The sequence below is a fragment of the Cyclopterus lumpus genome, chromosome 25 (assembly GCF_009769545.1).
Source record: "Cyclopterus lumpus isolate fCycLum1 chromosome 25, fCycLum1.pri, whole genome shotgun sequence".
Classification (NCBI taxonomy): Eukaryota; Metazoa; Chordata; class Actinopteri; order Perciformes; family Cyclopteridae; genus Cyclopterus; species Cyclopterus lumpus.
In genome coordinates, this window is record NC_046990.1 from 2,064,539 (window position 1) to 2,077,764 (window position 13,226).

Consider the following 13,226-nt stretch of genomic DNA (forward strand, 5'->3'; position numbering starts at 1 on the left):
CATAATATGTATTGTGTTTGTATTATTAATGTACACTTAAAAAAAAGTCAGAAAATACTGTATACCCACCAATAACCTAATGTAGAATATTTCAATTCAAGTAAAAAAAACATAAAATATGTTTCAATGTTACACATTCATGTTGCAATTTACATTACATTTCAATTTAATATCAACTTTGCAGGTCAGCGAAATAGTGGAGCAGGAACAGCTGAATAAATATGTATATTTACTGGTTTTCGCTGCCAACAAGTGGCGTGAAACAAACCAGCAGTTATTGCAGGTTTAATATAGGTTCAGATCCAAACACATAGAAGTATATTTTAGGATTGAATGATATAGCCTAGTCTATAGAAACGCGGAAGACCAGAAAAGCGCGATACAATTACATTGTATAACATTTACAAACACAGGTATTTCAATACATCAAAACAATTCGTCCACACAAAAAATTATTTATCCAGATGAAACTTTAAAAACACAATTGAGGCGGCGTTAAGGCCAGTGAGCCTTTGATAATATAGCGCCGACCACTGTAGCACATTAGGACGCCTCTTTTCCTCAATATGGAGGAATAATAACTGTCCAAATATGTGTAAATATGTAAATAAAAAAATCTGTTAACTGGGTCAGAACCAGCACTATTTTTGCCGGAGAGGGAAGTGGCCCCCCAACATAATATAATATATAGAAATATATCTAGAAGATATATAATATTGGTATATAAAAAATGTATAATATACAAAATTATATATATCCTACAAATACACAAATTAAGACGTTTTTCCAGGGAATAAATAATATATAAACGGTCCTCTGCTGCTACCCTTGGGAATGTTACAGTAACTGCAGGTTAGCTGGTTCATGATTTAATTTAAAACTACACTACTTCACATATTTGAACATACAATCATATATCATAGTATACACGTATATCTAGTTGTGGAATTTGAGCAGAAACACTTTGGATTCATATCAGTACTCTGGTTACTAGACTACAGAACACATTTGTTCTGGTCCTCTCACGCAACCGTTTTAGACAAATGTACATGGGTAGATGCTTTTTAAAATATTTCCACATTGAGCTAAATAGATGTCTTATCTTTATGGAAAATCGTAAATATCACATATCATCTGTAATTAATACAGCAAAAGTGTTTAATAATGACATAAAACACTTAATATACTTTTACATGGTCTCCCGATTGAGCAACTATAAAGTCAAAATCAAGAGGCTAGCTGTGAAGAACTTTGGTCTCACGTAAACAATTTAATTATGGACACATTGTACATTGTTTGTGTAGATATGAATGATGACAAGACAAAAAGGTCACTAACCATCTTGTTCATTTTTAGAGCATTTGTTATATAAAATTAATGTTTTATATTTTGAACATCCTCACTTTATCTGGTCTTATCACACATACAGATCACCATATTCTAGAGAATTGGGGCAAATCCGGTCCAACCATAAACATTTTTTTTGAGAAGCTGCAAGTCATGTTCACAAAATTATTACAAATCATAGCTTTCCATATATTCAGCCAGTTCAGTTTTAAAAATCCATTTCAGAGAAGTCTTTGGCAGCGATAGCTCATTTGATATGCGTGTGAATGGAAACCTTCTGCGTCCTACTCCATCAGATCAAGAAGTTCACGGTCATGCAGGTCGTTGGATCAACAGCTCTGCACTGGCTCCCTGTAAAATCAAGAATCACATTTAAAATTCTTCTCCTCACCTACAAAGCCTTGATTGGTGATGCACCATCATATCTTAAGGAGCTTGTAGTACCATATTGCCCCACTAGAGAGCTGCGCTCACTAAATGCGGGGCTACTTGTGGTTCCTAGAGTCCTAAAAAGTAGGATGGGAGCCAGAGCCTTCAGTTATCAAGCTCCTCTTTTATGAAACCAGCTTCCACTTTCAGTCCGGGAGGCAGACACAGTCACCTCATTCAAGAATAGACTTAAGACTTTCCTCTTTAATAGTGCTTATAGTTAGGGCTGAATCAGGTTTGCCCTGGTCCAGCCCCTTGATATGCTGCTATAGGCTTATAGGCTGCTGGGGGATGTTTTAGGATACACTGAGCACCTCTCTCCTCTTCTCTCTCTCCTTATGGATGAATTTACATCTCTCCATTGCACCTTATTAACTCTGCTTCCTCCCCGGAGTCGTTGTGACTTCACGTCTCATAGGGTCCATTGGACCTGGAGGTGTCTGATGCCTGGTGAGCCGGCCTCCCGCGTTGGCCCTGCTGATGCCCCGCCCCCCCTCCTCTCTACCTCCTTCTGTTTCATGGATTGGAGTTCCATTCATACATTGTCATATTCATGTATGTGTTTATGTAACTTTGTAAATGCTGTTCATTCTGTACACATGACATCTATTCTTCTGTCCATCCGGGGAGAGGGATCCTCCTCTGTTGCTCTCCTGAAGGTTTCTTCCCTTTTTTCGCTGTCAAAGGTTATTTTTGGGGAGTTTTTCCTGATCCGATGTGAGGTCAAAGGTCAGGGATGTCATGTGTACAGATTGTAAAACCCTCTGAGGGGAGTTTGTAATAAAAAATGAACTGAATTGAATATTTGACTTTTTGGGATATAGAGGAAAAGTCCAGATCCTCATTACCAGGTAGTTGTTGCACACTTGACACAAGTCTATACTTGTGATCAGCTCAGAGTATCTACTTGGCGCAGCTACTTCCTGCTTTCAGAACATCGACTGGACAGACAGGAAACACAGCAGAATAAACACAAGATTAAATTGATTTATATTTTTTTATTTTCTTAGAACAAAACAATTCTCCATCTGCACATCTGACACGGAAACGCAGAACTGAATGGGCATCAATTAAAACAAAAGAACAAAGGGAAGCTATAATAATAATAAAAGACAACTCTTTTACAAAAGCATGTTGTCCACTGCCGCTGAACCTCCAGAGCATAAAACCAAATCGTTCAAACACTTTCATGTCACTGTAGAAGCATAATACAAAAAGTAAAAAGGACAACTTAATATTGAAGACACACGGGTACTGATACTCTAGAAACACATCTGGGGCATAAATATCTAGACTTGTTTTATGTCCGTTAGATCCGCTTAATAGACCAAATACGAGGAGCTTCCACTTTATGAATCAAATGCATTGTGAAAATGTGCCACAGGATTTTTGGAAGCGTTTTTGAAAATCTAATTCCTCCAGGCGTGTTACAAGCAGACGTGGTCTAAGTACATGTGAACATGGGAATGGTGGGCCGATCTTTGTCTTCATGGCTCAGTTGGCGTGCTGAACGGTGGAGAAGCACAGCTTGAGGGTGTACGGGTAAGGGCCGGCTGGAGGGAGGGGGAGAGAGAGACACACACACACACACACGAGTGAGGCTTCGAGAAACGGCACCCGGAGAGGAATTATTCTTCCTTCCCATTCAGCTTCTCTGTTCATTCATTTTGTTCTGGCTTTTTAGGCTGTAAATAGACAACTAAATACACAGAGCCCTCCATGATTAATTTTAATTAGACATAAGTGCTGTACTTAAGCAAAAGTCAGTCATTTTTACTCCACTAGCCATGTACAACACACTGAAGAATAAGCATATGGTTACATAAAATAGAAATACTAGTACAGTACACCTACCTAAAAGTACAGTACTTGATGAGCATGAATTTACTTGGTTAAATAAGATTCCAGAGTAGTAAAATCCTGTCTAACAACACTTCTGTCTGAATGGAGCTCAGCAGTTAGAGTAGGCATCAGGGTTCATGGGAACAGTTTCGGTGTCTTACCCGTACCTGCATTTTTCATCTGGTAGTGGTTCATCAAGGCCAGGGCCTCCATGGCATCATTGATCGACTCCCACTCCAGCAGACCAGAGGCACTGCGGTCGCTGGGGGCTGCGCCACCTGGTGGTTAGGAGTCACAATTACACCACACGTTCAAGAAACAAAAACATATCCATGTGCAGTGCTTCGTTTAGTTTATGTGATACAGCTATCAAACAAAGCATATCCCCATTAAGCAGAATCAAAAGCAGCTTACTCTTGCCTGTGAACATTTTGACGTTGACGGGGCTCTTGACACCGATCTCATCACAAATCTGTAAAGAACACAACATGTATTATTATTATTATTATTAGGGACTGTGTGTCCAACCACTTTATTTGCACCGCCAAAGCTTCCTTTCAAAATACTTTCCACACACACACACTTTCTACAGACCTGATTGAAAATCTCTGGCGTGACGTCTGGCTGGGCGTTGAAGAAGTGCAACACGTTACTCGGGTGCTGGATGCGGTTTTTGGCCGCCTGCTCCGGCGAGGTGAACCGGTTGTTCCTGGAGCCGTGGAAGTCCTTGAAACTGCTTGAGCCGTCGTCCAGCTCGTAGCACTGACCAGGTACAATGGCTTGCTGCTTGGATACGCTGCAGGAAAGGATGATTATACGTTAGAGCATTGCCATCTCATGCCCTAACAAAAGGGACTGTATATTATTAAGAGTATATTAGCGGTTGTTGTGCAGACTTTTACCCCACTTACTTCCCAAGGAGTTGCCAGTACACAAGTTATTTCCTCCTTTAGCAGTTTGTTTGGCCTGACCCATACATTTCTGGAATAAGACCAGTAGGTTTAATCTCCTTGGGACTGGACGGGATGAACTCACCACACATTCAGTCTCTGGCCGAAGAGAAAGTTGTTGTTGAGGTGAGTGATGGAGCGGTCCACTGCATAGCAGTCTCCCATTTCCACCATGGCTGCCCCGGGCTTACTCTTCATGAACTTCACCTGTGGAGGGGGACACAAGACAGGATTGACCAGTGCCCTTAAGAGACATTAAAGACAAATCTGTTGAGTTTGAGGCAATGGCTTGGGGTAAGTGGTTATGGGGAGGACAAAGTTCCAACAATGTCACTACTATTCTATTTTCTGTTAATATTCCCTTGTCAGTCAAGAAGATTTCTCTTTTTAAACAATCATTGCCCCATAATATTACTTGGGTTCAGCCTCTCCTTCCCCTTCCCAGCACTAATCGACACCTCGACTGTCCAGGTACTGACCCGCTCCACGTTGCCGTAGAGGCAAAAGATATTGAAGACGCGGTCGGCGTTCATCTTGACGGGCTCCAAACCATATAACATGACAACTGGAGATTCGGCGTGGCCACCGTACTCGCCAGGAGGGGGGGGAGGGGGACCGTAGCCCGGCCCATAGCTTCTTCCTCCGCGCCCCCTCATTGGTGGACCCATGCGGCGACCCTCGTAGGGCGGGGAACCGTAGCTCTCATCGTAGCCGTGGTAGCCACCACCTGAAGAATGAGGCCATCAAATAAGTCAGCTTAAAAAAACAAAAACAGTTTATACAGGAAAATACTTCAAGTTTAATAATCAAAAACAGAAGTCCTTTTAAACTTCCGGAGTGTAGAAGACAGTTCTCGTTCCTCTGAAGAGCCTTACCGTACTCTGGAGGGTGGTCGCCCAGCAGAGCAGGCTGTCTCTGGCGCTTGTTGGGGTTGGCATTGACATCCTCTGAGATCAGGAAGACAAAAGAAGAGTTCAGGAAAAGGGTAGAAAAAGAAAAAAAAGGTGTTCAATAAAGAGAGAAAAAGAAAAGACAATGGTATGCCTGAGCATTTACAGTATGGTATGACGGAATTTGACATGGGCCATCACACCATAATGTAAATAAATAATTTGTCATGGGTAACGTTCCTAAAATTCTTTGAAAATGAAATAGCTGATAACTATCTCTGTAAAGATAGTGGAGTGATGCCTCAGCAGTTACAGTTGCAAGCTGAGCTTCTGTGCTTTGTTTATAGGGCCGACTGTGCATGTGTGTCCCTATTGGCTAATGGTCGCCGCTCTGCACGCCATTAATATAATATGACGCTGCGCTGACCCCCGCTACACTCCAGAGAGATAACAATCAAGAATCTGTAGGGAGGGAATTGGGAAGAGAGGTGTGGGGATGTAAGATGGCAAGACTGGTTTTAGGTTCTATGGAAAGGACCTGTAAACCATTAGAATATAAAGTGAAATGGGGGGGGGGGGATGGCAAACATGGCTGTGGATGCTGATCTAGGAGGTGAAACAGGCAAGAAAATAGTAGTACTGTTTAATTCAGTCATCACACACACAATAAATAAAGCGTGTACACAATAGGACTGAAAAGGCATAGGCAGAAGCATATTGCTTATCCTAAATATAATAACAAAAATCAATCCATTTAGCCATTTGTCAAGCTTATCCAAAGTGTAAAGGTCTGTACGCTCACACAAACCTGAATTGCTCCCATTGCCATCTCCATCACCATCTGTACAGGGACACAATAGTCATACACAATCAGAATAAAAAAAAAAAAAAAGTAGATCATTCTTTTCCTCCCTCGGGCAAATGTGAAATTACCCCGGTTAGAATGTCAGAAGAGTTCTGTAAAACCATTGTGTTTTTTATTAAACTTGTGGATGGCTTGGCACTTCAGCGGGCGATCAACCGGGCTCTTACAGAATCTAAAAAGCGATTTGGCAACAAGCTTCTGTAGGAAGCGTTGGGACACCCACGCTCTCTTCTTTGCAATGAACAGGGTTGGTCATGGCCCAAGCACATCAGACATGAAGTCATATCAAGTTCACACCCACTCCCTCGGATTAAAAGCATGATTTAATTCCCCCCCAAAAAGCTGGGGGAAGCACGTATAGATGATTCCTGGGACGAGACATGACAGTGAACAGACATACAGCAGGTTTGAGTGACATTAGAAAAAAACGCCAGCTCCGACAGAACCCCGACCAACACCCTCTTCCAGAAAGAGACAGATTAAGCCTGTATGAGAGGGTGGGGGGAGGGAGGGTGCGAGAAATGGAGTCATGTCAGTCTTGTGTGGCGATGTTGGGTGCTGGGGCGTTGGGGTCATGTGGTGCTGTGCAGTTATGTTCCCCGGAGAGGGTCTCGATTTACTTACTGCATGCTTACAAACAGTGGGGAGGGAGATATTTGCTGCAGCAGTTCCACCACTCAATTCATTCCATCCATCCCACACTTATCCATTTCCTCTTTTGGGGAGGGAAACAACTCTCCACCGCAGGATCGAGTCCCTGGTTTTATCAAGCTGAAACGCCCATTGGTTGGTTGGTTGTCCGGCCGTTTGTCCGTTTTGTCCCTTTTTTTTGGAATAGTCCGCTTAGCGCCCACTGGGAGGCCTTGAGGCTGCCATAGAGCACAGTTCAGTTGGGAAGCTGGCCCCTCTTAGCCGCAAATTGCCAAACCTGCATCACATGGAAGGCGTTACACAGGTTCTAGACTTTAGAATAAAGAAGAAAAAAACTGCACAAAAGAAAAGGAAAAGAAGGGATAGCTGTACAGGGATGCATGTAGGAAGAAACAGATTGAGAGATGAGGAGAAAGAGCAAGAGAAAAGCTGAACTCCACACAAAAGGCCCAGAGTGTGCTTGATGGTGTTGTCAGCAGTGTCTCATCTTCATCAGTTGTCTTGTGTTGACTCCAATGTGGCTGGCTACAGCTTGATTCGAGGGTGCGAGTCATCTATTGGATCAGTTGGTGCAGGCGCCAGCGAGTGTGTTGCTTGAATGGGTTTTTGGTGTCAACAACGTAGCCCAAAACAGTACAGGAAGGGCCGAGGCTTTTGCAAATGACGACTGGTTAGTATCAGTATGCAGTCAGTCGGTTGGACTGAGATGTCAGTCTCTACCTTCTGTTTGGGTGGATGCAGTGTCTTCTGTGGTATCAGTCTCCGTTTGGTGTAGACAGTGGGGGGGGTGGTGGGGTTGTAGATGCAAGCTTTGGCCTGCTTTCAATGTGTCATTCGCTTGTGTCTCGAAAATGGGGACGGGCTCCAAGTGTAGCTCAGTGCCCAACACCCCCCTCCCCAACACCACCCTTTAGAAGTGGCTCTTCTCTTGTGCTGGAATGCGGAGACGAGGAATGAGTGGTATATCAGTCCTACACCGGCGTGTTGAATGGATGGTGTCTTGTAGTTTGTCCCTCGTGTCTCGGGGGACAGTTGGCCCTCTGTATGATAGTGGCTGTGTCCTCACTGAAGAAGTGGATACTTGAGATGGTGGTTGCGGAGTGGTGATGTTGTCAGCATGTATCAGCCTCTCTGTCCTGTGCATGTTTTTGGACTTGCTGATATCACCGATTTATCAGGAGGAGGTAAGAGTTACATGATGTTGCAGATGTTCTGTTTACCGATGCTGGTCCTTGCCTCTGCCCTCACTACTCAGACAAATCGCACTTCAAAATAAGGCTGCCAGTTTGAGTCTGGCTAACCGCTCTTTTGTTTTATGTCAAACTCATTTGAGCCGGTTCTCTGACCACACATGCTCGAGTTTAGGATGTTAAAAAAAAAAAACACAACTTAAAAATGGGAGAATTTTTTTAAAAAAGGTAGAAGTTAGACAGTGGAAAAGACCAGGATCAGTCTTCAGTGACCGTCTTTAAAGTCAAAGTTGAAATACATATTTCCGTAACAGTTAAAAAGATACCGTTGCTAACATTTTTTACTTTAAGTTAACGCAATGCTTAGTGGTGTAGTCAGGAAGGCAGGAACAGTAAATGCTGGTTAAAAAAACACTTGCATATTCAACTCGGTAATCAAAACAATCGCTCAGACAACGACACCATCTTGTAAACGACAAGCAAAACTCTGCTGCAATGGAGCCTCATGCCATTCCAATGTGCAGTAACTACAGCTCAGGTGCTGGAACTGAACATGCAGTCCTGTAAAATAATATGTCGCTACATTGTTTTTGTGTGAACAAAACAAAAAAAGAAGCTATGAAGAGCGTATTGTTTCCAGGCGCGATGTACAACCTGCTTAAGAGTAATGTCATCTTTCTGTCTGCGAATGTGTTCCTGCCATCCCGGCCACACTGCAAAGCTCTTTAACACAAAAGTATGGAACTGGAATTGTGGGTATTCATTTTTACATCTCATGGCAAAATGATAAGTGACCACAAATTTCTACAGCTGGATTATTTTGAGTAATCCAACCTGAATATTGTTCTCATCGCGCCCCTGCTTTTCCCCCAAACCGGCATAAAAACGTTATCGAAAAGTACGAAGCACTACAAAGAGTAAGACCAAGAGCAACACTTCAGTCATAATGCCACACAAGTTCTTCCCAAAAAGAAAAACACTACATATCAGCATATTGGACACAATTTAAATCCATTTAGTGGCATTATCAATGAAGAGTGTTGCTGACATCCCACAGTAGCAGCAAGGATGCTTAACGTCACAGCTACAAAGCCAGTGGGAGTGTGTTGGATGTTTTACCTGGGCCTCCAAGGTTGGGGTTTGTGTAGTCCCAGGTGTCTTGGTCATTCTTGAACACATTCAGACGAGTGGGCTGAGGAGACACAACTTATATGAATACAAGCAAAAAGATACAAACTAAAAGTTCAACCTGGCGAACACATTTAGAGTAATATATGGATTTTTGGAAGAAGTGTTTTGGTAGCAATAAACATTACGCCTTTGTAAAGCTTGCATTGCAGGGAACATTCCAAGCGTAGCTATGGTGTTGGATGCATGGTATTGTGCAGGTGTGTGTTATTCCGCGTCCACCACGCCCATCTCGTCAAGTAACACTGGCGGTGCATTGCAGCTTTACCTTTGCGTACTCGATCTTCAGGGTGCAGCAGCCAGAGTATATGTCTGCTCCGTTGAGCGACGCCTTGGCCCGCTGGGCGCTTTGCACAGAGTCGAACGTAAGGACAGGAGTCAAGGACAAAACGGGGAAGTACCAAGTTTATCTTTACGACAGGAAGGAAGATTTAGACGACCAAAAGCCACAAAAGAGATATGACAGTTTCGAGCACAAATGGTTGAGTATTTTTTCAAATGAGGAAACAGCAGTGTGCAGTGCTTTTGTTGGTTGTCTCCAACTGCATAAAAAAAAGTATGCATGTGCCTCTTGACACCGCCAGACAATCACCAGTTCACTATGATGAAGAGTTTTATCATTACTCTAGAACAGGTTTGTACCAGAGAACAGGTGTTTCAAACTGACAAAACCCACCAGACAAGGTTGCTCCTACAAAACTAATTAGATTTGTTGTCAAATAGCACAGGTGGAAAAAAGGATATTCAACCATCGCTTGGACGCCGTTCTTCCTGAAGATGACGATTCTTTGAACGGGCCCACAGTTGTTGCAGATGGTGTAGAGGACGTCCTGTGAAAATATATGGGGTGGAAAAAAGCCTTATTGAGGCTGGCTCTCAAAATCATGTGAATACGCTCAGACACTCCATGTTAAAAGTCCCAACATTAAAGCAGAATTAAACATATCGACACCCTGCTCCGAAAAACGGTTTAGGTCTCTCTAGCTAATATGATTTATTTTATACCTCACCCGTCTTAATTAAACAATGAATTGCTTTTAAAATTCATACACAGAGATAGATTTACCAAAAAACAAGAGATGAACGTTTATTCTTTCTGGTAAGAAGCTTAGTTTTTGCGAGCAAAAATTCAGAATCCCAATTTATACCAAGGCTGCTAATGAGAATTATGAACGCACCTGTCGAACAAAGCTAGCACCTAACTTAGCCTATGTAATAGGACCTGCCCCACCAAGCCTTGCTTTTCCCCAGCTCCACTTATTTGTCCAAATATGGACACTTCAGGTTCCAAAAAAGTCGCCGTTGCCACCCACTTTTGAGCTTTACTTGTACATTTTATGTGGGGGTTTGGGCCATCCGAAGAGGTCACCTTGGACATTGTAGGAGCCCTCACACTGCTGCCACTATTCCGTTTGAATTAAAAACATTACAGGCACAAAAAGCGATAAAGCAACACAATTCTAGTACAAATATGTGCATTTACCGAGGTGATGGGGTAGATGGGGTTCATGATGGTGAGCAGGAGAACATTGTTGACACTTCTAGAGTCATCGGAGTCTCCCGGCCTGGAGATCTTCTGGCTCGTAGAGTAGTTGATGAAGGCTGGGTGGCCGGCGATGTATACTTGGTTGTCTGCAGCATAGGTCACCGATGTGGACGACCCGTTCATGTCTTCGTACTCCACCAGCGCCTGCCGTTTCTTGGGCATCACCACCACATAGCTTAAAAAAAAAAAAGTGGTTAGATGAGGAGGCAGATGCAGTTAACTCAACTGGGTCACAATTGTGGCAAGCTGCTTTTTACAATTGTACTTGTAACGTCATATCTTGGTAAAAGGTTGAAAGTCACGACCGGACTAAACCCAACATGATTGGTGCCATGCTAAGAATCCAGGTTCTTTTTTAACATAGTTTTTCCCAACACAAATGGAGCCGCTCTCTTCCTCTACCTGATTGCTCCAAATTCTTGCAGGGCCTCGACCAAATCAGCCTCTGTAACACCGTCCACCAGCCCCCGGACATGCACCACAACAGATGGAAGGGTCTTGTGTGGGTCTTCGTATCCCTGTGACGGAGAAAACTAGTGAATTACCAGACATGTTCCGTTTAAATATTTACTTATCTGAAGTGCACACATGTTTCGGAGCCCTCTCTGATGCAATCGTGTCGTCTGTTCCCCTCCAACACCAGGATGGATATGGATTGTGTATATAGGTGGAGTGAAATGTAATCAAGTACATTTACTTAAGTACAAGCAACGTGAATATTTCCCAGCTATGAAACTTCATACTTCTCTCAAACACATGTAATACCGTTGTAATTCGCTTTATTTTTTCCCCTTCAGTGAAAAACATGTGAACCGTAAACTGGAGGATTAAGTGTTTTCTGAACAGTAGTACTTTAGCAACACTATACTCATATATAGTACAATGCAACATAAACAGTATGTAATAGTACAACTTGGGCAGGGACCGTTGGACTACTTAGGAGTTCTTCTACTTTAGACAAGCGAACACTTAATGCAGTTGCTTGTTTTTATTACCGTTTCCAAAGTGTGGTGGTTACTTTTACTCGGAATACTTTTTCCACCTCTGGATAGGTGGAGATTACAGATGCTATTGCTTATAATTTGTCCCATATTGACCTCAAAACATGCTAATTGCCCGTAGGTTGCAGCGGAGGGGGAAGGGGTAGCTAATCGCCGCGCAGTGTTTTAATGTTTCATTTAATACTCTTTTCGCCAACAAAACAAAATGTATGTTGGTTTCTTTAACCCTACACGTCACGATAAAATGTTTCCCCGCGTGAACGAGCGGCTGGTCGGATGCTAGCCAGCCTCGTTACCACAATGTGGAGCGGTTAGCTCGAGGCTAGCATGTAGCTAACTGCTACCGTGCAGCTAACTACTAGAACAAAGCCGGGCTCAGGCGAGGCCCAGTCGGGGCACCCGCCTCAAACGAGCCCACCGGGCCGCAGAGTGTAGGTATATGTGCGGATAGTGTTTCAGGGGGAGTCGTTATGAGGCCCGAGTGTGTAATTACGTGACAAAGCTGAGAAAACACGACAAAGCTTTCACACTAAAATTACATGTGACGCGTCGTGACACTTTTTTTTTTTTTTTTGCCAAACGCGCATCTGAATGAATGCGAATTAAACCAGGCAGAGCCGCGCGTGTTCGTTCCGTAACTTGCAGTAATCTTCCAGTGCGGCTCGCGCGCACACGACTCACCGTGGCCATTCCGTCGGTTTTCTGTCGTTTCGTTGCCCGGCCGTCCTCGCTGTAGTAACGGCTCGCTGCAGTAGCCATGTTGTCCCGGTTAAAAAGGATGGTGGTAGTGACGCTAAGCTGAAATGGACGGAAAAGTCAAGAAAAACGAGGGCGCTGTATCCACGCCCAGTACAGTGGCATCGCGGGCCGTGATAGGCTCAGGCAGCCGTCGATCTATCTGTTGACTTGAGTAACAGCCAATGGGGGCACGGTAAGCGTTAATGACCATTAAGTGAAAATCAGAACATGGAAACTGTCAGAATCAGATTAATTATACATATAAATAAAACATAGAGAATCAATTAACTATAAAATAAGAAATACAACGTCTATTTACAAGTCGATTGTTATGTAAGATTTACAAAAAAGTGCAACAAAATAAATGATTATGTACATGCAAAGATAAGTGTAGGATTTATATTTAGTTGTATCCCACATGGTGTTCTGAAATTAAGTGTATTAGAGTTCAAATTGATTGAAATATGACATTATATATGCACATACACACAGTAGTTCAATGTTTTTTTTTAACTTTTGTCCAGCTGTTTGCCTAATTTTAGCTGCATGTCTATTTATGTGCCCATGACAAGAACACTAAAAATAGCAT

General features: G+C 42.9%; 1 protein-coding gene across 2 annotated transcripts; it reads right to left on the bottom strand.

The window, feature by feature from the left end:
* Positions 1 to 2,754: 2,754 nt before the first annotated feature.
* On the bottom strand, positions 2,755 to 12,715 carry LOC117728029 (heterogeneous nuclear ribonucleoprotein L-like). 2 transcript variants are annotated; one of them, XM_034528693.1, is made up of 14 exons: positions 12,581 to 12,715; positions 11,301 to 11,416; positions 10,836 to 11,073; positions 10,097 to 10,182; positions 9,621 to 9,717; positions 9,284 to 9,356; positions 6,267 to 6,299; positions 5,444 to 5,515; positions 5,048 to 5,295; positions 4,654 to 4,775; positions 4,213 to 4,414; positions 4,033 to 4,090; positions 3,780 to 3,896; positions 2,755 to 3,329 (listed from the first exon to the last, which is right to left on the bottom strand). In XM_034528693.1, the coding sequence occupies exons 1-14, from the start codon at positions 12,656 to 12,658 to the stop codon at positions 3,271 to 3,273; spliced, it is 1,599 nt and encodes a 532-aa protein (XP_034384584.1). In that variant the 5' UTR covers positions 12,659 to 12,715; the 3' UTR covers positions 2,755 to 3,270. The 2 variants fall into 2 exon arrangements, with proteins under 2 accessions (XP_034384584.1, XP_034384585.1); XM_034528694.1 differs by having other exon boundaries at positions 2,785 to 3,329; positions 3,786 to 3,896.
* Positions 12,716 to 13,226: the final 511 nt, after the last annotated feature.

Excerpts from the sequence above, each read along its gene's own strand:
- LOC117728029 (XM_034528693.1), bottom strand. The coding sequence starts at position 12,658 with ATGGCTACTGCAGCGAGCCGTTACTACAGCGAGGACGGCCGGGCAACG. Across the intron at positions 10,183-10,835 it reads CCATCTACCCCATCACCTCG|GACGTCCTCTACACCATCTG; the intron begins GTAAATGCACAT and ends ATATTTTCACAG. Across the intron at positions 4,091-4,212 it reads CGCCAGAGATTTTCAATCAG|ATTTGTGATGAGATCGGTGT; the intron begins GTCTGTAGAAAG and ends TGTTCTTTACAG.